Source organism: Ovis canadensis, chromosome 17, assembly GCF_042477335.2.
Source record: "Ovis canadensis isolate MfBH-ARS-UI-01 breed Bighorn chromosome 17, ARS-UI_OviCan_v2, whole genome shotgun sequence".
NCBI lineage: Eukaryota > Metazoa > Chordata > Mammalia > Artiodactyla > Bovidae > Ovis > Ovis canadensis.
Genome location: NC_091261.1, coordinates 63,947,399 through 63,971,753, shown reverse-complemented (window position 1 = coordinate 63,971,753; position 24,355 = coordinate 63,947,399). Strand labels below are relative to the sequence as shown.

Here is a 24,355-nt window from a genome sequence, read left to right as displayed (position 1 = left end):
ACCGTCAAGAAAGTCCCTCTTTAGTCATCTTTTATTTGGAACAGCCTTTCTTTGTCCTCTTTAATAACATTTTTGAAGAGTTTAAGCCAGTGGTTTTGTAGAATGCAACCTCCATCTAGATTCTCTGGTATTTCCTCATTTTTATGATCAGGTTGTGCATTTTGGCAGGAATTTTATCTCCATTTTGCAGATGACAAGAAATTGTTGTCTAAAGAGGGTAAGTAATTATTGGGCAGAATTCAAACCTGGAAGTAAGTCTGGCTTGGAGCCTAGACACTCCCAGAAATCTTACATCGGCTGATTCTGGCATTGCTGAAGAAATTGGAAGATCCAGCAGTGGCATTACTGGCCTACCTTCTTGCAGAGCCACAATGAACAGGAGCTGAGTTGCAGCTCCTTCTTCCCAGGAAATGAATTTGCCACAGCCCCCACCACAACACCAGCCCAGCTTCCTATGTTACTTGTCTGGCCCCAGAGGGCCTTGGAGTTTGAGAGCTCTGTTCTGTCCCATAACCCTGACATAGAAAGTGGTTTTACAAAAACAAAGTGCTCTGACTGAATGAAGTGAGAGTTCATGGAGGAAAGCGTGGCCTTCCTTGGGCTTCTGAGGTGACTCAGTAGGTAAAGAATCTGCAAGAGGAGGGCATGACAGCCCACTCCAGTATTTCCCGGAGAATCCTATGGACAGAGGAGCCCGGCCAGCTACAATCCATGGGGTCACAAAGAATCGGACACAACTGCAGCAACTTAGCACACATGCACATGTGTGGGCTTCCTTAAGCTCTTGTCCTTCTGTATAAACTTGGACGTGGCCAACAGCAGCTTGGTGGGCTGAGTTGCGAAGGGAGCCCTTCTTTTTCCTATTGCAGCTTCTAGCCTCCATCCTGTATCACACGTACCAAGACCCATCCCCTCTTCTGTCCCCAGATGGCCCTCTGACTGGGACTGAGTAGGGTGGAGCAGGTACCCCTGTATGAAAAATCACTGGCTCCCCAGAGAAGACCTGGGCATCTTCTTCCATCCTTCTCTGAGATTCCCACCTCTCTGCTTCTGCAGAGACCTGTGGTCTGGGTGGAGTTTTTCCTGAGTGTTTGGTTTTCTTTTCTTAACTTGGCTGAACTCAGGAATCATCAGATTGGCTTGTAAAAGGAGGATTTCCAGTCTATTGGAATCTGCCCTACTGCGGATTCCAATTTAAGTTGGTCTGGGTATGTCTCTGGAATCTTTTTGCCTTGAAAATGCCAAGTCCTAACCACTGGACCTGCAGGGAATTCCCTGGAATCTCTCTGTAACCAGCACTCCAGGTACTCAAACGCAGGCAACTTGTGAGGAAAACATGGGCAGTTAAAAGAACAGTCTTTAATTTCAGTTGGATGTTTGGAATAGATAATATGTTCATAGGTTCCAAATGGAGCAGTGAAAAGTTGCTGTTGCTCCAGTTTCCAGGTTCCCAAATCTCCACAAAGATAATCACAGTTGCCAGTATATTTTGATCCCATCTAGAGATTTTATACATAAACAAGAACACACCCTACTTCTTTAAAAAAAAAAAAAAAAAGTCTATACACATTGCTACTGTTCTCCCCGCCACCTGTTCTCAACTGTCTGAGCAGACAGGCCTAAGTTTAAGCACAGGCACTTTCTAATTTGGTGACTTGTGAGCCTCCCTGAACCTCAGTTTCTTCTAAAATGACATGAATCATAGCAGGACATCTCATAGGTCATTGAGGGATCATGAGAGAGCACTCATGTAAAGCTGTCAGCACTGGGCCTGGCAGTGAGTGGCTCTGTATCTGGTTAATGGTGTGTCCAGAGGCAACCAGGCTCAGCTTCCTGGCCTCAGAGGTACCGACTGAGAACCCTGCTGTGGATCAGGCCACCTGCTTAGGGTTCTGATGGCAGAGAGAATCTCAATATCAGTGAACGCTTTTCTGAGCCCTTTACTATGTGGTGGGCATTTGCCAAGGGCTTTATGAACACATATTTCAGGGTTCTTTCATGGTTTTATACCAATGAGGTTGGGTTGAATTCTGTGGAGTGTTTACATTATAACATGTTCAGCAGGTTCCCAACCTCTACCCACTGGGTACCAGTAGGACTCTTCCTTGCCAGTTGTGAAAACCGAAAGTGTCTCCAGACTTGGCCAGGTGTCCCGGGAAAGGAAGGGGAGCAGAATCACCCTCAGATTAGAACCACACCTTATTCCAGTCTTCCAGTACCACAGTAAACTCTGGGTGGTAAGTACTATTATTGTCCCAGACTACGAGAGGAAACCTGGAGAACAGAGAGGGTGGGTGACGTACACAAGAACACACAGCTACGAAATCAGTGCTGGGATTCACATTCTGCAGCTGTCTGACTGCAGAACTCCTGTTCATAAACATTACGTAAGAGTTGCTCTTATCTTGCAGGAATGTCCAAAATTTTGCAAAGCCTTTCGTGGATATCTGCTTACAACTCACCTCGATAACCTCATGTTATCTGTTTTTATATCTGCCAGCAGATCCTCACAACCCCCCCCACCCCCATGAGATCTCTGAGGTTCCCATTTTACAGACAGGGCAACTGAGGTCACTTGCTTAAGTTCACAAAGCCAGTAAGTCAGAGGTTCTGTGCCCCAGCTGCACACTAGAGTCAAGCTGGGGAACTTCTGGAAGGCCCAGGCCTCATCCTAAACAAATGAGGCCCTCTGGGTGTGGAATCTGGGCATTCTTAGCTTTTACATCTCCCACAGGATTCCAAGGTTGGGAGCTCCTATGTTAGGGTAAGAAGCCAGATCACGTTTCAGTGCCAGATCTAAGTGATGAGTGGAGCCTGATGCAGGCTCTGTCTCATTTCTGGAATGAGACAGAGATCAGTTATCTCATCAGAGATCAGAGTCGTGGAAGCACCACCCCACTTTGCCCCAAGGGAAATCCATGTGGCCCATGGGGACATTTCACTTCTCCACATGAAATCCCTCCCAAGGGACCCTGCACACACACCACCCCCCTCCCACCGCCACCCACTGTAGGCGCCCGGCTCTTGCCACCAGGGTCCTCCTTTATTCTGGTGCACTCAGAGATGAGGTCCAAGAACAAAGGCAGTAACAAGAGGGTCCCCAAGGCCAGCAGGGGAGAGAAGCACTGGCTTCCTCCTGGGAAGGGATGAGCCAGTGCTGGGAGGAGTAAGGTGTCTTCTGAGGGTGCCAAGGGTGTGTCCCCACTTGCTCCTCCAACAGGAGCCGCACCGGTCCGAGCAGTTGGGTGACTCCAGTTTGAATTCCTCCTGAAGTGCTGGTGTTCTCTCTGCAAGGGTGAGGAGTGGTGGGAGCTGGCATTTCAAAGATGCTGTACCAGTGCTCTCTCCTTGACCCCACTTATACCCACCAGGAGGGCCTGCATGGAACAAGGCCCCACAGGACAAATGGGCAAGTAGAGGGCCGGGGCAAACATCAGTACTCAAGGGCACTCTGGGGTGAGCAGACCACCTGAGTCCAATCCCATAAGCCCACAGTGGGAGGGTCTGGGCAGGATGTTTGTTTGTTTGGCCACACCAGATAGCATGAGGGATCTTAGTTCCCCAACCAAGGATTGAACCTGTGCCCCCTGCATTGGGAGCACAGATTCTTATTTATGCACCAAACCGCCACAGAGGTCCCAGGGAAAAGAGATTCCAAGGAGAAGAAGCAAAAATGACCAGCAGGACTTTGGAGGCAAATCCTGTATGGTCCTGCCCCTGATCCCTCCTGGTCAGAGGAGAGCCCAGGAGCTGCCCAGACCACATCAGAGGGTAGCTGACATGCCTGCCTCTCACCTGGCATCAATCTCCTTCTTTTGTCTTCTTGAACATGGCCAAGGCTTCCTCCAACACACCGTCGGGATCTAGAATTTTGACCTGGATGGAAGTAGCAGGGGTTGGTCTGAGGAGTGTGGAGAAGACCCAGGCTGTCAGCCTTTGGGACACTGCCTGCCCTGTGGGGGTGCTGCCAGCCTTGGGGGTGCTGGCTGCTTTGTGGGGGTACTGCCAGTCTCCCTGGGGATGCCCTGACTGAAAACAAAACTGTCCGTTTCGTGACTGGGCTGGGCCCAGTTAGGTTGGGTGTGGCTGGCAGGGGGCTGCTGTTTCCTGTCTGTAGGTTGGGTGTGGTCCCAGGATCCTTGAGAGAGCTGCCCACCTCAGGAATGGGGAACTGGGTGGGCTGGGGGGCCTCATCGCGGCCGAAGTCGATCATTGTGCCACACTTGGCCACGTCGTCCACCCAGAAGCCTTCAAATAGCTGACCATGGTCCAGGTGGAAGAAACGCCCCGACCCATTCTTCACACCTCTCTGCCAGTTGCCTTCATAGCGGTTCCCATTCTCTGAGGGAAAAGACAGGGGGTCATGCGTGCTGGCCCACCACATTCCCCCCACCCCGGGCTGGACATCACGCCCACCAGAAAGCCATAGAGCCCCGGGGTGTCAGTGGTTTCAGACCTGGTTCACATATCACCTCACCTCAACTACCTACTTGAACTTAGATAAGCGACATTGTTTCCTGCCTATAAAAAATATAGATAATGATACTAACAGGCAGTGCTTTTCCAGCACTTACTCTATGCCGGATTCCATGCTGCTTGACCTCACTTCTCACAAAAACAGTTCTGTGAAAGATAAAGGATTCTATTTTATACATGAAACTTGAAAAGCTCCAGAAATTTGATTGATTTGCTCAAGGTCACAGAACTAGGAAGGGTTTCAAACCAAATCCTGTTCATCCCAGGAGCCCCTGCTCTTAACTGGGAATCAATTCCACTTCCCATTGGATGGTGGTGATGCTGTAAAAATAATAATGATAAATCTAACATGTCTCAGTTCAGACACTTATGAGCTGTGTGACCCTGAGCAAGTCATGCAGCCGTTTTGTCTCATTTCCTCATTTGTAAAATGAGGACCAGACTAGTACCTCCCTCATTAAATTATTGTAAAGATTAAATGAATCTGTACACAAAAAGGACTTAGATAAGTACTGGATAAACTCCACATCAGAGATCAACAAACCTCTTCTGCAAAGTAGCAGATAGGATTCTCGGCACTGCGGGTCTCTGCCACAGATGGTCACCTCTGTCATTGGACAATACATAAGTGCACGAGCACATCTGTGTGCCAACAAAACTTTATTTACAAAAACATGTTTGGGGCTGGATTTGGCCCATAGTTTGCTGAGCTCTGCTATACAAGTATGTGCTAATACTGAGCGCCTACTATTTATTCTATGTCATGCTAAGCATTTTACAAATATAAACCTCACTTAATCTTCACAATAACTTTAGGTAAACTTTATTTTTCCCTTACTTTACGGTTGAGAAAACCGAAGCATAGAGAGTTGAAAGACGTTAATCGCCCAAGGTCCCACAACTAGTAAGAGCTGGTTCCAGACTCCAAGCCTTAGAAAGCCTGCACTTAGAATTCCTTCGCTGTGTGGGCCACAGCAGGTGCTCACTAAATGCAGGCTATTAGTAGGAGGTACGCACTAAAACCAGGAAAGGAAGCAGGGTGCAGGAAGGATTGAGAATGACAGAGTGGCTGCCTTAACCCTCCCCGGTTTTCAGGAGCCTAGGTTCTGGTTTGTGCGCTCACCAAGGGTATCTATTACACAGCAGGCACTGGGGAAACAGTGGGGAAGAAAACAGACACAGCCCCAGTCCTTCTGCAGGGCACAGTCTGGAGGGACAATGATGCTAAATTTATGGATTCTAGGTGAGTGATCACACCATCGTGGTTATCTGGGTCATTAAGCTCTTTTCTGTATAGTTCTTCTGTGTATTCTTACCACCTCTTCTTAATCTCTTCTGCTTCTGTTAGGTGCATACCGTTTCTGTCCTTTATTGAGCCCATCTTTGCATGAAGTGTTCCCTTGGTATTTCTAATTTTCTTGAAGAGATCTCTAGTCTTTCCCATTCTGTTGTTTTCCTCTATTTCTTTGCACTGTTCACTTAGGAAGGCTTTCTTATCTCTCCTTGCTATCCTTTGAAACTTTGCATTCAGATGGGTATATCTTTCCTTTTTTCATTTGCCTTTCACTTCTCTTCTTTTCTCAGCTATTTGTAAGGCCTCCTCAGACAACCATTTTGCCTTTTTGCATTTCTTTTTCTTGGGGATGGTTTTGATCACTGCCTCCTGTACAGTGTTACCAACCACTGTCCATAGCTGTGCAGGCACTCTGTCTTTCAAATCTAATTCCTTGAAACTATTTGTCACTTTCACTGTATAATCGTAAGGGATTTGATTTAGGTCATACCTGAATGGCTTAGTGGTTTTCCCTACTTTCTTCAATTTAAGTCTGAATTTTGCATTAAGGAGTTCATGATCTGAGCCACAGTCAGCTCCCAGTACAGAACTGTAGTGTGGATATAATGAGCTGTAAAGAGCAATATTGCATAGGAACCTGGAATGTCAGGTCCACGAATCAAGGCAAATTGGAAGTGGTCAAACAGGAGATGGCAAGAGTGAACGTCAACATTCTAGGAATCAGCAAACTAAAATGGACTGGAATGGGTGAATTTAACTCAGATGACCATTATATCTACTAGCGGGCAGGAATCCCTTAGAAGAAATGGAGTAGCCATCATGGTCAACAAAAGAGTCCGAAATGCAGTACTTGGATGCAATCTCAAAAACGACAGAATGATCTCTGTTCGTTTCCAAGGCAAACCATTCAATATCACAGTAATCCAAGTCTATGCCCCAACCAGTAATGCTGAAGAAGCTGAAGTTGAATAGTTCTATGAAGACCTACAAGACCTTTTAGAACTAACACCCAAAAAAGATGTCTTTTTCATTATAGGGGACTGGAATGCAAAAGTAGGAAGTCAAGAAACACCTGGAGTAACAGGCAAATTTGGCCTTGGGGTACGGCATGAAGCAGGGCAAAGGCTAATAGAGTTTTGCCAAGAAAATGGACTGGTCATAGCAAACACCCTCTTCCAACAACACAAGAGAAGACTCTACACATGGACATCATCAAATGGTCAACACCGAAATCAGATTGATTATATTCTTTGCAGCCAAAGATGGAGAGGCTCTATACAGTCAACAAAAACAAGACCAGGAGCTGACTGTGGCTCAGATCATGAATTCTTTATTGCCAAATTCAGATTTAAATTGAAGAAAGTAGGGAAAACCACTAGACCATTCAGGTATGACCTAAATCAAATCCCTTATGATTATACAATGGAAGTGAGAAATAGATTTAAGGGACTAGATCTGATAGAGTGCCTGATGAACTATGGACGGAGGTTTGTGACATTGTACAGGAGACAGGGATCAAGACCATCCCCATGGAAAAGAAATGCAAAAAAGCAAAATGGCTGTCTGAGGAGGCCTTACAAATAGCTGTGAAAAGAAGAGAAGCGAAAAGCAAAGGAGAAAGGAAAGACATAAGCATCTGAATGCAGAGTTCCAAAGAATAGCAAGGAGAGAGAAGAAAGCCTTTCTCAGCGATCAATGCAAAGAAATAGAGAAAAACAACAGAATGGGAAGGCCTAGAGATCTCTTCAAGACAATTAGAGATACCAAGGGAATATTTCACGCAAAGATGGGCTCGATAAAGGACAGAAATTGTATGGACTTAACAGAAGCAGAAGATATTAAGAAGAGGTGGCAAGAATACATAGAAGAACTGTACAGAAAAGATCTTCACGACCCAGATAATCACGATGGTGTGATCACTCACCTAGAGCCAGATATCCTGGAATGTGAAGTCAAGTGGGCCTTAGAAAGCATCACTACAAACAAAGCTAGTGCAGGTGATGGAATTCCAGTTGAGCTATTTCAAATCCTGAAAGATGATGCTGTGAAAGTGCTGCACTCAATATGCCAGCAAATTGGGAAAACTCAGCAGTGGCCACAGGACGGGAAAAGGTCAGTTTTCATTCCAATCCCAAAGAAAGGCAATGCCAAAGAATGCTCAAACTACTGCACAATTGCACTCATCTCACACGCTAGTAAAGTAATACTAAAAATTCTCCAAGCCAGGCTTCAGCAATACGTGAACTGTGAACTTCCAGATGTTCAAGCTGGTTTTAGAAAAGGCAGAGGAACCACAGATCAAATTGCCAACATCCTCTGGATCATGGAAAAAGCAAGAGAGTTCCAGAAAAACATCTATTTCTGCTTTATTGACAAAGCCAAAGCCTTTGACTGTGTGGATCACAATAAACTGCGGAAAATTCTGAAAGAGATGGGAATACCAGACCCCCTGACCTGCCTCTTGAGAAACCTATATGCAGGTCAGGAAGCAACAGTTAGAACTGGACATAGAACAACAGACTGGTTCCAAATAGGAAAAGGAGTACATCAAGGCTGTATATTGTCACCCTGCTTATTTAACTTATATGCAGAGTACATCATGAGAAACGCTGGACTGGAAGAAATACAAGCTGGAATCAAGATTGCTGGGAGAAATATCAATAACCTCAGATATGCAGATGAGACCACCCTTAGGGCAGAAAGTGAAAAGGAGCTAAAAAAGCTTCTTGATGAAAGTGAAAGAGGAGAGTGAAAACAATGGCTTAAAGCTCAACATTCAGAAAATGAAGATCATGGCATCTGGTCCCATCACTTCATGGGAAATAGATGGGGAAACAGTGGAAACAGTGTCAGACTTTATTTTTTGGGGCTCCAAAATCACTGCAGATGGTGACTGCAGCCATGAAATTAAAAGACGCTTACTCCTTGGAAGAAAAATTATGACCAACCTAGATAGCATATTGAAAAGCAGAGACATTACTTTGCCAACAAAGGTCCGTCTAGTCAAGGCTATAGTTTTTCCAGTGGTCATGTATGGATGTGAGAGTTGGACTGTGAAGAAAGCTAAGCGCCGAAGAATTGATGCATTTGAACTGTGGTGTTGGAGAAGACTCTTGAGAGTCCCTTGGACTGCAAGGAGATCCAACCAGTCCATTCTGAAGGAGATCAACCTTGGGATTTCTTTGGAGGGAATGATGCTGAAGCTGAAACTCCAGTACTTTGGCCACCTCATGCGAAGAGCTGACTCATTGGAAAAGACTCTGATGCTGGGAGGGATTGGGGGCAGGAGGAGAAGGGGACGACAGAGGATGAGATGGCTGGATGGCATCACTGCCTCGATGGACGATGGACGTGAGTCTGAGTGAACTCAGGGAGATGGTGATGGACAGGGAGTCCTGGCGTGCCGCGCGATTCACAGGGTCGCAAAGAGTCGGACATGACTGAGCGACTGAACTAACTATAATGAGCTGAGGGCTGCCTAAGTGTGGGCTATGATTACTATGGACCAAAAGACAAAGTCTTAATTGTTTATGTTTATTGCTAGGCACCCTTTTTAGAGTATAAACTCCCCGAGGGCAGGGACCAGGTCTTGTCTCCTGTCATTCAGCTTAACCCCCCATTCCGAGCAGGGCTATGCGGGGGCGTGGCCCGATGGGCGTGGCCAGGGCTCGGCCTTGCAGGGCCCGGGAGAACTGTGCCTTGACGGGGTGGCCGAGTGGGCGTGGCCAGCAGGCCTTTGGGACGGGGCTGGACACTCACTCAGGCGCAACATGCCCTCCCCTTCTGGCTTGTCGTTATGCCACTGGCCCTCGTAGATGTCTCCGTTGCTGTAGTACATGCGGCCCCACCCGCTGCGCTGGTTGCCACACCAGTCACCCTCATAATACTCCTTGGGTCCGAAAAACTGGATCCCATAGCCCTGAAAGCACGAAGGTGTCCTTGTTCACGGCGCCCCACAGCACTGGGAACTCCCAGCATCCTCCCTGGTACCCAAAACACCTGGGCTTCTTCTCTCCTTCCTCCCCAAGCCCTACATCCAAGCGGATGGTCCTGTTTTGTAAAATCACCCAGGCCTTCCATTTCCCGCTACCCTTGTGCTACCGCCTTCCTTCAGCCCACCATCATTTCGCCCCTTCTCACTGATTTTCCTCCTCCACTCTCCGGTTCTCCCCCTCATCCCATGCATCTGCCATATGACTGCTGGGAGGATCTTTTACATGGCCTGTCTGATCACGTTTGTTCTGTCTTCCCAACTCTGATTTGACCCTATTACAAGTTGCAGATGCCTGGCAATGAGATCAAAGCTATGGCGTTTCTCCCCAGAAAAATGAACATGAGCACTTATCATGTGACCGCAGAGAATCACCATGGGGTCCCCACAGATCACACCTGAAGGGGCTAGCTTATGCAGCCCAAGTCTACTCAAAAATCCTGATCCCCCACATAACCTTCAAGGCCCCCTCCTACCCCTCCTCTCTCTGCCACCTCTGTGGGTAGACACACCTTGCTGTTTAATATTTCCTTCCCTTAACAACTTCTGCAGCCTTTGATACTTCCCCTTCTCCTTTTTTACTCCCTAACACCTTGCATCTTATGGTGTCACCTTCTACAGGAAGCCCGCCCTGAATTCTCAGTGAACTTCCATTGGACTTTCTGTGAAAACCTCAATCCTAGCACCGTATTCTACAATATAAATTATTTATTTGGGGATCTTTGTCCCCCACTGGCTAAGAAACATTTTGAGAGCAGAGATCATGAAATCCTGGGGTCTACAACTTGCCGGCAGTGTGACCCCAGGTGAGGCACTTCACCTGCTGCACCTTTCTGAGCACGCTTCCTCATCAGTGAGAGGAAAATAATAATGATGATGATGATGATGTTGATGTGTTCTACAATATATCATATTCCAGGGTCATAATAGCAGTTGTTCAATAGCAGTACTGTATGATTGCCTATCTCCACGACCTGTGGTGAGGAGTCAGGTGTTTATGGGTTGGGGGCATGCCTCTGGCTGCCTTCTAGCCCTCAGGACATTCTTCTCTTGGCAAAGGGTATAGCGTCTGCTTTCTTTCTTGCTCTCACTTTTCCACCCCACCCCCTCACCTCTTATCCAGTCCCAACAGAAGGGGTATTCTCAGAAAGGGATGCCAGGGGAAAAGAAAGCCAGGAAATGAGTTGGGGAGGTGGGGGAGGAGACTTTGCCCCTCACAGGCTGGCTGGCTTCTTGTAGCCACAGGGTTTCATGAGCTCCTCCCTGGGCCCTCTCCTGTTTCCTGTTTCTGGGTTTTGTTCTGAGAAGTCTTGATGATTCCCCCACCCCTTCCTTCTCCCACCCACGCAGAACCCTGTTCTCTTCCCCCAGATCCCCCTCCCTTTTTTCCCAGGCCTCTCTGACTGCTCCCCCTACACACACACACACACACACACACACACACACACACTCACGCGCACACACACACAAAAGCTTCTCTCAGCCTGGCCCACACCCCAGAGCATGATGGGAACCACTCACACATTTCTTATCGCCTTTCCACCAGCCTGAGTAGATTCTCTTGTACTTTCCGGTCTCTTGGTCAGGAAGGCTGAGGGTGCCATAGCCATCTCGCTTCCCAGACTTCCAGTCCCCCTCATAGATGGCTCCGTTCTTCTTCCAGACCTGTGTTCCTTTCCCTGGTGACACAAAGGTGGGCCAGCACTGCAAACATGGCCTTCATGGGGCCGGTGTGGGGAGACAGCGGCTCTGTCTGCCTGGGCCTCGGGCACCTGGACTGGACAGTTCTCAAGAACTGAGAGGCGTATCTACCTCGTAGGTAGACCACCCTCTCCCCAGCACCCAGAGAAACTCCAAGAGAGGTCTATTTCTCCAGTGCTTTGCCCTGACACCAAACCCATAGAGCAAACACCAAGCAGAAATTTTCCCCTTTGGTGTTTCAGCTTCATCTTTTAATAATACTGAGTGTATACACCAGATGGTCAGGATTTCTGGAAAATGTTCTGCACATTTCTTCAGTTCTCCTGATTATACATGGAGACAGACCCACCTCCTACTATTATACTCCAACCCCTTCTGTGTCCTCCACTCCCATTTTCCATCTGCCCTCCAATTCCTGGTGGCCCTGTTGTTCCTGGAACCCACCAGATATGCTTCCACTTCAAGGCTTTTGTACCTGCTTCTCCTCTGGCCTGGAAAACTCTTCCCCAAATATTCACTCACTCCCTACCTCCTGCAAGTCTTTACTCAAAAATCATTTTGTCATTGACCATCTCACTTAAAATTATTTAATATAAGCTTCTGGACTTCCCTGCTGGTCCAATGGCTAAGACTCTTTGCTCCCAATGCTGGGGACCCAGGTTCCATCCCTGATCAGGGACCTAGATCCCACATATGCTGTGACAATGACTGAAGATCCTGCATGCTGCAACTAAGACCTAGCTCAGCCAAATAAATAAATATTGAAAAAATATAAGCTTCTTTTAACCCCTTACCCTGTTCTATTTCTTTCCACATCACTTGTCAACTCCTAACATAATAGATAATTCACTTATTTATCATGTATTGTCTACTTTCTGTGTCTTCCAGGAGAATGCACACTTCACAAGGGCACAGACTGGTCTGTTCTGTTCACTGCTCTATTTCCAGCACAGAAGAACAGTGCCTGGCATGTTGGAGGTGACCAATATTTGTTAAACAAAGGAATGAATACAATATGTGGGAAGTACCTATGCGTGCCAACTTGTGTCTCAGTCCTTGGTAGCTCAGGAACAAACCCAGCTTTTTGATCTAGTGCAAGTAATTTAACTCTCTGGGCCTCAGGTTCCTCATCTGTAAAATGGGGACAAGAAGATCTCATGGGGTTGTTCTGGACACTAAATTCATTAATATATGTATAATACTTAGGACAATGCCTAAAAATAGAAAAGATGCTATCATTGATGTTTGCCCTTGAGGCAGGGTCCAGTCACACTGTAGGGGATGAATAGTTGTTTATACCAGCCTGCAAGGTCATATCACAGGTAGGGCAGCCAAGTTCAGACAATGGAAAATGACTTACCCAAAGTCACATAGCCTCTCAGTAATAGAGCCAGGCTCAGAACTTCAGGGTGTTGACTGTTAGTCCAGGGCTCTGTCCACACCACAGGCTGCCCACAAAGATTGAAACACACAGGCAGTCATCCTTAACCACACAAAGAGCTCCAGGCAGCTGCGTAAAACTTGGCCTTTAAGTCAGTGCTGAGGGTGGGTGTTGTGTTATATGCAGGCTGGGTTCAACTTTTGGGGGCTTCTTGGACAAGGAAAATCTGAATAATGTCCTGTGCTGTGCTCAGCCCTCAGAGGACATTCAAGAAGTTCCCCTTCTGCATAGATCCTTGACTATATATTCGATAGATGGTATCTCTTAACAGATATGTATTATTCCCATTTTACAGATGGGGAGACTGAGGCTCAGAGTGGTGTAGTAGATCTCTCAAGGTCACAGTTGATGGAGCTGAGATTGACCCAGGTTTATGGACTCAAGCACTTAACAGCAGGAAGGCAGGAGAGAAGAGTGGCCAAGAGCCAAGAATCTGGAATTGCAAGACTAGACAGAGAAGCCATAACACCTTTTTTGAATAAAAACTTTGTTTTTCTTTCTTCAGGGCTCAGTTTGTGTCACAAGGAGTCCATACTCCACCCTGCGAGCCCCAGCCATTGCGGGGTGGAGATGTGGTGGGAGATGTCCTATTGCGCCCCCTGCTGGTTTGAAGGACTGAGCTTGAAGACCAGAATCCCAGTTGCAAGGTGGTTTCTGGAGGCCACCTTTTCCTCCTGCTAGCCAGCTCCATCCTTAGTGCAGGTCTCAGAGGGTAGAGAATGAGCTGCTGTCCTGGGAGTCCCAGCTGAGTCTGTGGCTGGTGTCTAAAGACAGCTTCGTTCCCTGCTGGCCCCTCTGCTCACCTGAAGCCAGGGTTGAGCTGGATTTCAGAGCCCCAGCATGAGGATGCCCCTGGCTGGTCCTAGTCAGCATTCACCCCTCAGCGATGTATCTTACGTCCCCAGTGAGCTCTGCAAGCTGCTTCCTTGGCCCCAGTGGTCCACCGTGGCCCAGACCCCACACTCATCCCTGAGCCCCCAAGGGCCTCCCACTTACCGTGTTTCATGTTGTCCTTCCACTCACCCACGTAGTGGTCGCCATTGACAGCGAACACCTGGTGCCTCAGTCCGTTCTTCTGGGCCTTCTGGTCCCACTCCTTCCACAGGGGCTCCGACTTTTGCGGGCACTTGAAAATAGGCATGTTGGCTGCTTCTGTGGAGCCAGAGGGTGCTAGCAAAGGGTTAGGGACATCAGGGGTTCAGTTTGCTCCAAGGAATGCTGGGACCCTGGGACTTCCTGGAAAGACACTTGTCTGACGTCAGGTGGGGTGAGTCATGTGTGTTCTGAGTGCCCAGGGCAGATGAGCAGCCCTTGGGGTGGGGGATTCTTTTGTGCTGGACTGATGTTCGGATATCTCCTCCCTTGCCTCCCTAGGGGCCCCCTGGGGCGGGGAACCTGATGGCACAATTGCTTGGGATGGAACCCAGGGAAACCAGTAGATCAGAGGGGTTTGTGATGACATCAGGAAGAAGCTGCCCTGGGGAGAGGGTGAAAGTCACATCAATAACCAGTATGACCAATCAGGGGCTTCCCTGGTGGCTCAGATGGTAAAGAATGTGCCTGCAATGTGGGAGACCTAAGTTCCATCCCTGGGTTGGGAATGGCAACACACCCCAGTGTTCTTGCCTGGTGAATTCCGTGGACAGAGGAGTCTGATGAGCTACAGTCCGTGGGGTTGCAAAGGATATAACTGAACAACTAACACTCATTCACTCACTTATGACCAATCAGAGTGGATGTTGGAGTGGTGAGCACTGGGACCACTACAAGGGAGTTGGGACCTAGCCAGGCCCCCCTTGTCTGGGCGGGCAGACAGCCTGTGGCATAGCCCCCAGGGACATCCCATTACCACCACTGGTTCAGTATCCAGCACTTTAGGCCCCAGGTCCTGCCTCTGGTGGAAAAGCCCAGGGGCTGGCTTTGCAGGGGTTTGTGAGCTGTCAGGAGAGCCCATCAACTAAAGATACTGTCTCTAGGATGACCACCTGTCCTGGTTTCCCTGGGATTGAGGGCTTTCCTAGGACATTGAACTTTCAGAGCTAGAACTGGGACAGCCCCAGACACACCAGGACGATTGATCATCCTGCTACCGCTGACCTCTGCCCTCTGCTTGGGTACACTTCCTGTCTGCCTGGTTAGGTTTTTTCCATCAGACCAGGGCTCTCCTACCCTCCCTGCCAAGTGCAGAAAACTGTTTAACCATCAGCAGGCAGTTATTGACCAATGAGTATGACCTCAAGGCTGAGCAGGTTTCTGGGGATCATGATGTTCCAGGCATCCACCCATTCAGGGCCAGCATCACAGACGTCCAACCTGAATAGCTGCACAGGACCTGGTCCTTAGAAAGGTATGTGCTTGGTCTTGGCTCTGCTGTCACTTGTTTAAAATTCCAAAAGTTCCTGAGCCAGGACCTCATTTTCATTCTGCACTGGGCCCTGTCCATCAAGGAGTTCCCTGTAGGGACACAGCAGGGACCTTCAGGAGTCTGACTAAGCTGGCCAACTGTACTGGCTAGTAAGTATTTTGACAATCATGCCCAGGAATTGGGAAAGGCACTCAAAGCAAGGAAAACAGCCAGAGCATGAACTGGGCAGAGGGAAACAGTCTCAGGTCCTAAATTTAATGTTTTTCTTTTTTTTCCTTTCATTTGCGTGCACCATGAGTACTGTGATTAATCTTTTTTTTTTTTTTAATATATATTTGGCCATGTGGGATCTTAATTCCCTGACCAGGTATCAAACCCACTCTCTTTGCATTAGAAGCTTGGAGTCTTAACCACTGGACCATCAGGGTGGTCCATGATTAGTCTTTATATTGAAATTAATTCACTTTAAAATTCAATACGTTTATCCAAGAAAGAGATTTTATGATCATTTCTTAAGCCTTAGCTAGATACTGGGACTTACAGTTGAGATTGGCAAATGTTAAGAAAGGTGTTAATGCCACATTAGCCTCAAGCTGACACTTTCTCCTTGGCTTACTCAGAATTGTAAGAGAATCCAAAATTTAATAACTTTCTTATATCATTGGATGATTACCCTTCATCAGCGTAACATATCCTCTGTCCTAACTTTCAAGAACTTAGATTCTACCCTAGAGGAGGCTGTGGTCTTAATACATAGAGTTTCTGATAGGAAAAGAAAGCTTTGGGGAATTCCCTGGTGGTCTAATGGTTAGGACTAGGTGCTTTCACTGCCGGGGCGTGGTTGGGCTCCCTGGTCAGATCCCGCAAGCCGTGCAGCGTGGCCAGGATAAAAATTAAAAAAGGAAAAAAGTTTCACAGCGCGGTATGCGGACTCTGCTTGGGTTGTTTTGATACTGAATAACAATAATTACCACCAGGGAAGGTGGAAGGGAGGGGCTCAGACGGCTGAAGGTTAGGCGCTCGCCCCCTCCCCGTCACACCCGCGACCGCTCACCTGCGCTCTCTGGGGGGCGGAGTCTGGATCTGGAGTCCCAGGCAAACAGCTATGGGGGTCGCCGCCCGCAGCCTCCAGCTTCTATCGCTGCCTGTGGCTCTTGCTCTGGCGTCCAGAGCCCGGCCGGGGTCGCTATGGCAACGCGGGGCCTCTGCAAAGCCAACAGGCAGGGCCCGCCCCTTCCTGCGGAGACTGTGAACTCGCGCGACCGCGGATGGGAAAGGCTGCAAATGCCCCCGCGACGAGGGAGGACGTCTTTGGGCCCGTGGAGGTCGAGTGCCGATTCGTGCACCGGCCTGGTGCCAAAGGCAGGTGGGCGAGCCTGGGAGACCTCTTATGCTGGAGCTTGGGGACGGTGTGCCCGGGAGGTTCGCCTTTCCTCCTGCCCCGGGTTCCCCTTGGCAAATACCACGCCCGAACCTGGCAGAAAAGGATCACAAGCTTTTTTGCCTAATTGAAAAAACAAAGGGACAGATTTGAAGGACAGATCAACATTACACCTGCTCTTCGTTTTATGGTGGTCTACTAGACTCCTCTGAGAAGCTGAAGGAAGCTATAAATAGCCCCTTCACCCTGCAAGATGCATCCTGTTTAGGTATACACAAGTCGGTCCAAGTCATTCCTTGCTCACTTCCTTATGGTAGCTCCCCTTGTCACTCAGAGTAAAAGCCATAGCGACTATAGTGGCTTCAACACCCTATGTTATCTGCCTGCCTCTCTTTCTTCTCTCTGAACTTGTCCCCTACTCTGTGTGCCCAAACCCACTCTGCTCTAACCTCACACTTTCTTTCTTTCTTACTGTTCCTGGAAAATGCTAGGTAGGCATGTTCTTGTCTCAGGGCCTTTGCTTCCTCTGTCTCCTCTGCCAGGCAGGCCATATCTTCCTCCAGAAAGCAGCCTGGCTCACTCCCTGCCCTCCAGGGTTTTATTCAAACATCATCTCAGTATGGAGTTTCTGGATCATCCTGTATTTATCTATCTATATATTGTTGTTGCTGTTCAGTCACCAAGTCGTGTTGTCCGACTCTTACATTTTGGCTGTGCTGGGTCTTCGTTATGGCTCTCAAACTTAGCTGCCCTATGGGCAAGTCAGATCTTAGTTCGTCCAGGAGTCGAACCTGAGTCCCATTCACTGGAAGGTGGATTCTTAACAACTAGTCCATCAGGGAAGTCCCTGGACCACCCTATTTAAAACTGGAATCTCCATATATACTTTCTGACTTGTTTTCTCTTTCCCACTCTCATCCTGTTTCATGTTCTCGTTAGCCACACGCATGAACACACACACACACACACACATGCAAACACCATTTATTATCTGTCTCTTTGAAGGCAAATTTTTTTCTTTCAATTTTTTAAAAACGTATATATTTATTTATTGGCTGTGCTTGCTCTTTATTGCTACGCAGGCTTTTCTTTAGTTGCAGCGATCGTGGATTACTCTCTAGATGTGGTGCTCAGGCGTCTTATTGTGGTGACTTCTCTTGTTGCGTAGCATGGGATCTAGGGGTGTAGACTTCAGCAGCTGCAGCACATGGGCTCAGTAGTTGCAGTTCCTGGGCTCTAGAGCACAAGCTCAATAGTTGTGGCACACAGGCTCAGTTGCTATGTGTCATATGGGATTTTCCAGGACCAGGCATTGAACCCATGTCTCCTGCATTGGCAGGTGGATTCTTTACCACTAAGTCACCAGGGAAGCCCTCTTTCAACTTTTAAGTGAAAAATTTCAAAAACACAGAAAAACTTAATAGTCACAGCAACAGTAAAATAAATACCTGTTATAACCTCTGCCTGTGCTGGACGGCTATTGTCATGTTGCCGTATTGAAACTGAGTTCCCCTAATAACCCAGTTTCCCAAGTTTGTGATTAATCTTTCTATCGGAAACTTTATTCCTTTTCCTATCCTGGCCCTGTTCCCCTCAGGATTGGGGATCATGAAGAAAAGGGGGAATTGAAACCAAGCAGGAACTTGTGAGGTCTTCCCAGTACAAAAGCCCCTCCATGCCCCTCTTTACTCATTTGTAGGAAAAAGGCTGTAGTCTCCTGGGCCTTCCCTAGGAAGAACAGGCTTAAGCAGTTAATGATGAGAACAAAAGAGACACTGGACTCCTAGTTCCTTCTGAAGGGATACAGATAACATCTGACACATATCTTTGAGTTGTTCAGCAGAAATTAAGACCTCCCACCCTCCTCCAGGTGAAGGCTGGTGATGACATGCTGTCCTCTGGCATGTAGAGCCAGACTGGTTGGAACCACCAGAAGGTTGATGATTGACATTCCTGAAACATCACCCTGTTAACTCCATACTTGAGCACTCATCTTAGGACCCCTTTCCCTAAAAACCTTCCCCTGAAAACCATCAGAGAGTTTGAGTCTTTTGAACATGAGTTGCCCGTTCTCCTTGCTTGTGTACACGTATGCTTAGTTGCTCAGTCGTGTCTGACTCTTTGCTGCCCCCATGGACTGAAGCCCACCAGGCTCCTCTGGTGGGCTACAGAATGGAGTAAGTTGTCCTCCTCTTCTCCAGGGGATCTTCCTGGCCCAGGGATTGAACCTGGGTCTCCTGCATTGACAGGCGGATTCTTTACCATTGAGTTCCCTGATAGCTCAGTTGGTAAAGAATCCACCTGCAATGCAGGAGACCCCAGTTCGATTCCTGGGTTGGGAAGATCCGCTGGAGAAGGGATAGGCTACCCACTCCAGTATTCTGGCCTGAAGAATTTCATGGACTGTATAGTCCATGGGGTCTCAAAGTGTTGAACATGACCGAGCAACTTTCACTTTGACCCCTGCAAATAAACTCTTACTTTGCCGCAAATTCCCACTGTGAGCCGGTTTGCTGCGCTCATATTGCTGGGTAACAATATGTGCAGGCAGAGAAGTTTTTGTATTTCTTCTCTGGTCTTCCTAGGACCTAGAAGAAATTCCAGGCACCTAGTAGTTGCTTAATAATTTGTCAAATGGATGAATGATGTACTTTTAGGGACTCCTGCTCTGGGAGTCCTTGGTCCTCAGGTTGAAGATTCCTACTCAAGAGGAAACAGAAACTGCATGCGGTGTTGGGGAAGTAGCATCCTCCTCAAGAATATGCTTGCCCCCACTCCAGGGGATATTCCCGACCCAGGGATCAAACCCTTGTCTACCGCGTCTTCTGCACTGCAGGCGGATTCTTTACCCACTGAGCCACTGGGAAGCCTGAACATAGGTATACCTATGGCTGACTCATGTTGACATGGCAGAAATGAACACAGCATTGTAAAGCAATTATCCTCCAATTAAAAACAAATTTTAAAAATTTTGTAAATAATGAAAGAAAAGCTTAAAAAAAATTTTTTTTTAAAGAGAATGGTTCCATTTCATGGTTCCACCTTAGTTCCAATCACTCACAGAAATTAATTGGCTCTTTCCAAATTCCCATTCCAAATTCATGATTGGCTCATCTAAGATCCTGAGTCTGCCCAGGGCCAGTCAAGCTGTAGGTGTAGATGCTGTAGTTCTCCTTAAGACATTCTCTTCTCCTCCTCAGGTACTTGGCCAGCTGTCCCAGAGGTTCTCTCCTGGTGCAAACAACCCCTATGCTGTGGCTTTGTCCAGGGCTGCCCCACCATCAGCTGAGTGGTTCCTCTATGGCCTAGTTTTCTCTCTCCCAAGGTCAGGCTAAGACACAGCTTCAAGCTTCAGTCCCATCCCTACAAGAAGCCCTTTCACAACCGCTAATCACACCCTGGCTCAGGGGACGCAAGGACTATCCCCTAGAGAAGAAACTGGAGTAGGTTAATGTTGTTTCTTTCAATCATTTATTTATTTGGTTGCTTGGTTTTGGTTGCACCAGGTCTTCATAGCTGCACTGGGGCTTTACTCTAGTTGCAGCAAGCAGGGGCCACTCTTTGTGGATGTACTAGGGCTTCTCATTGCAGTGGTTTCTCTCGCTGCAGAGCACAGGCTCTAGGTGCACGGGCTTCAGTAGCTGGAGCACACAGGCTCAGTACTTATGACTCACGGGCTCTAGAGTGTGGGCTCAGTAGCTGCAGCACACAGACTCAGTAGTGGCAGCTTTGGGGTCTAGACAGTAGGCTCAACAGTTGTGGGGCACAGGCTTAGTTGCTCCATGGTATGTGGCATCTTCCTGGGCCAGGGATCGAACCTGTGTCCCCTGCATTGGCAGATGGATTCTTATCCACTGTACCACTAGAGAAGCCCTGTAGGTTGACATTTGTCTGCCTCTGAAGGCAATCTGGATCAGCAGGTTACAAATCTATAACATTTTTCTCCTTGTGGAGTCAGAATTTGGTAGCATTATTCAAAAACTCCTAAGTGGATGCTACAGACCAGCCACTCCTTAATACTGAAGTGCCAGGAACGCCAAGCATGAGGGCTTCTGTCTCATACACCCTTCTGATAATTACTTGCCAGGTTTGAATGGCTAGAACTGGTACTTCCTGGCAGTACAGTGGTTCAGACTCCATGCTTCCGCTGCAGAGGGCGCATGTACCATCCCTATTGAGGGAAATAAGATCCCACATGCTACGTGTGGCATGGCCAAAACAAACAAAAAAAGGTAGTCAGTCTTGAATAGCTTGGGCTCCCCTTAAGGGCCTTGTTTACAGCTTGAGGTGAAGGGAGTTCTCCTGTGTAGTTAGAGGCGAGAGGGACTCCTCCCCACACCCACAGATAAATATTCCCTTGGGGTGATATACTTTCCTGGGCACAGAGCTTTGGCTGGAAGCCAGGATGCTCCACCCTGGCAAGAAATCCCAAGTTTTTGTCCAATGCTTGCTGAGTTGTCAACTCCAGGACCTGACATTCACACTGTAGTCCATTCCTGAGAGCACTGTCTAAATAAAATGTAAATGGGGCCTTCTGGAGCTGAATAATCTGCGTCTAAACCTTCCTAGAAGTGGCAGGAAAGACCCACCTGGAGACAACTCAAATGACCATCACAAGATGAATGGATAGGGGAATTCTCTGGCAGTCTAGAGGTTATGACTTCATGCTTCCATGGCAGAGGGCCTAGGTTTGAGCTCTGATTGGGGAACTAAGGCACAAGCTGAGTTGCACAGCTTAAAAAAATAAAAAAGATGAATGGATGAACAAAATGTCATCTATCCATACATAATAATAATGGAATATTATTCAGGCATAAAAAGGAATGAAGTACTGACACAGGCTACAACAAGAATGAACCTTAAAAACATTGTGCTGAGAGAAGCCAGACACAAAAGGTTGTTTCCATCGATATGAGGTGTCCAGGATAGGCAAAACTATAAGACAGAAAGAATTTAGATTACTGGTTACTTGGGGAAGGGGAGGATGGGAAGATAGGGAGGTGATAGCTAAAGGGCAAGGTTTTTGCTTTTTTGTGGTGATAAAAATACTCTAAAACTTACTGTGATAATGGATGTATAACTCTGTGAATATACTGAGAACCATCAAATCGCACGTTTTAAGTGGGTAAATTGTACAGTGTGTGCATTCTCTCTCAATAAAGATGTTTTAAACATCTCCAGTGCAGAATGAGCGCCCTCTAGGGGCTCTCAGATGTCCAGAGCAAGTCACAGGCCTTTTTTTTTTTTTGACTTCTACTAAATTAAAAATCAGAGAAATACCTAAAGAGGGTAACACAAAATGCAGAAATGTTGTTTAAATTTTTACTGAAGTATAATTCTATAGAAAAAATGGAAATATCATCAGTGTATAGCCTGATAGACTTTTGCAAATTGAACACACCATTCTTGTTACCACTGATCCTCTGGGACTGTCTCTCTTGGAAACAATGCCAAAAGTCTAAATCCGAGTCCCTTGATATATAGGATGCCTTTTTTTTTTTTAACTTTTGAGAGTTTATGGCAACTTAATTAGTGGTAAACCATATGGTTTTAAAAAACAATATGTGGCTGCATTTAAATTCACATAAAAATAGCATTTTTAAAACCATAATGAAATTTAATCCCTTTTACACAGGTTAACAAAACGTATTACAAGAGAAACTAAACATTGTATTTAACAAGAGCAATACTTTTGAAAGTGGAACAATGAAAAAAATTCAAATATTTTACAAATGTTCACCTCTGGGTCCATTTATCACAGTAGGGGAACAAAGCTGTTAAAATACAGATGTGCTCAACTAGGCCACTTATCTGCACTATAGTAGTACTGGAAATCAATCCTAAGGTCACGACAGAAGACCATAAAAGACCCTAAATGTTTTACGGCCTCCTCAGTAAGAGATGTTTTCCTTCCCAAAATAATATGAGGTCACTTTTGAGTGACTCTGCAGGACAGCTCTTTTATTCTCCTTTCTCTCCTTCTTTCTTAATCTCTAGAGTTATGCCATCAAAGAACTTTATTTTATTTTGGCCACGCCCCACCATGCGGGTTCTTAGTTCCCCATCCAGGGATAAAACCCATGCCGCCTCCTGCATTGGAAATGCAGAGTCAATCACTGAACCACCAGAGAAGTCCCAAAGAATTTTATAAAAAGAAAAATTCTTCAGTTGTACTAGACACATTCCAAGTATCCAGTAAGTACATGTGGCAACTGGCTACCCCAGGGGACAGTGTAGATACAGGACATTTCCTTTACCAGAGAAAGGTCTGAACAGTGCTGTGTGCAGGGATGAGCTCTCATCTCTCGCTCTGCCCCCTCCTTGAAAAATTTCTTTTTACTGACCACAGCTCCCTATCCCTCTTTTTTTTTTTTTTTCAGTTGGTCAGCAAAATGCTCTGTCAGAACTTAACATAATGTCTGCAAGGATAAGCCAGTGGAAATTATGGTGTTTGAAAATACTTGTTAGGCAAAGAAATACAGCTAATAAATCATCCCAAGGAAAAATCCGCAACCTCCCTAGCAATTAAAGAAATGAATGTTAAAATAAGCCTGCCATACCATTACATACTGTCTAGACTAGAAAAATGTGTAAAAAATGATGGACTGTGATATTGATAACATTGTGGGGGAAAAGACTCCTTACCTACTGCTAACCATCCTGGTAATTAGTTAAATCCTCTTGAAGAACCATCTGGAACCATGTTACAGAAACTATAAAACTATTTTCTGGCTTAATTCCACTTGACTACTATTTATGTAATAGCTGGTATGAGCCACAGTACTTGGTACTTTGTTGAGGTTTTTTTTTTTTTTTTACTTTATTTTACTTTACAATACTGTATTGGTTTTGCCATACATTGACATGAATCCACCATGGGTGTACATGCGTTCCCAAACATGAACCCCCCCTCCCACCTCCCTCCCCATTTTGTTGAGTTTTTAAAAAATGTACTTGTGTTTTCACAACCATCCTATGAGGTAGGTAGCTTTAACCTCACTTTTTAAAATCTGCAAATGCTTAAGTTCACAAAAGTTAAGGATGATACCCAGACAGAGTAAAAGAGCAAATAAGTGGCTGAGCCAAGATTCAATCTTAGATCTTTTGACCTAAGACCTGCCCAGAACACCACATTGCCTCCCATTTCTGAAAATTGCCTCCAAGGGAATGGTATTACCAAAAACATACATAATGATGTAATTTTTACAAGTATTCCAAAGGAAAAATTGGAAAATGCACACAGAAGAAAATGTAAGTTGGGCCCAGCACACAGAAGGCTCTCAATAAATGACTGATTAATTTAGGTAACTCGTTTCTCCTGGTATTGGCAGGACGATTCTTTACCACTGAGCCATCAGGAAAGCCCACCTAAACGCTTAATTTAAAAAAAAGCAATGCGGTGAAAAAGAGCTCTAGCCCTTTAAAAGTCAGAGGCGGGTACAAAGAAGAGAAAGGAGGCGGGTTAAGGAGCTGACAAGAGAAGCTCCTTGCCTTATTTAAATAAGCATGCGTAAAGGCTCCCTTGTACCTTGCCGCGTCCCAGCACTCGGTGCGCGTGCGCTGCCTGAACCTTGAGGAGGCTCTCGGCTCCTCCTGCCTACTTAGGTGGGCGGAGACAGTCGCGTGAGTTCCGCGGACCTATATTCTCCCGCCCAATTAAGCAGGCCCGCCCCCACCCTTGCACATGCGTATACTTCAGCACTAGA

At 46.7% G+C, this 24,355-nt stretch overlaps 1 protein-coding gene and 1 long non-coding RNA gene across 11 annotated transcripts; one reads left to right on the top strand and one right to left on the bottom strand.

The window, feature by feature from the left end:
- Positions 1-1,339: 1,339 nt before the first annotated feature.
- On the bottom strand, positions 1,340-24,317 carry MORN3 (MORN repeat containing 3). 10 transcript variants are annotated; one of them, XM_069557813.1, is made up of 8 exons: positions 24,178-24,317; positions 16,323-16,742; positions 13,900-14,073; positions 11,283-11,440; positions 9,530-9,689; positions 4,157-4,341; positions 3,796-3,876; positions 1,340-3,287 (listed from the first exon to the last, which is right to left on the bottom strand). In XM_069557813.1, the coding sequence occupies exons 3-7, from the start codon at positions 14,042-14,044 to the stop codon at positions 3,802-3,804; spliced, it is 723 nt and encodes a 240-aa protein (XP_069413914.1). In that variant the 5' UTR covers positions 14,045-14,073; positions 16,323-16,742; positions 24,178-24,317; the 3' UTR covers positions 1,340-3,287; positions 3,796-3,801. The 10 variants fall into 10 exon arrangements, with proteins under 10 accessions (XP_069413914.1, XP_069413916.1, XP_069413910.1 ...); XM_069557815.1 differs by having other exon boundaries at positions 13,900-14,055; XM_069557809.1 differs by lacking the exon at positions 4,157-4,341.
- On the top strand, positions 12,351-13,403 carry LOC138422632 (uncharacterized). The gene is made up of 2 exons (XR_011249949.1): positions 12,351-12,440; positions 13,199-13,403. It is a non-coding gene; the product is annotated as an uncharacterized lncRNA (long non-coding RNA).
- Positions 24,318-24,355: the final 38 nt, after the last annotated feature.

Excerpts from the sequence above, each read along its gene's own strand:
- MORN3 (XM_069557809.1), bottom strand. The coding sequence starts at position 14,044 with ATGCCTATTTTCAAGTGCCCGCAAAAGTCGGAGCCCCTGTGGAAGGAG. Across the intron at positions 9,690-11,282 it reads GGAAAGGCGATAAGAAATGT|GGCTATGGGATCCAGTTTTT; the intron begins GTGAGTGGTTCC and ends TCGTGCTTTCAG. Across the intron at positions 3,877-9,529 it reads GGAGGGCATGTTGCGCCTGA|GTCAAAATTCTAGATCCCGA; the intron begins GTGAGTGTCCAG and ends ACTTCCATCCAG.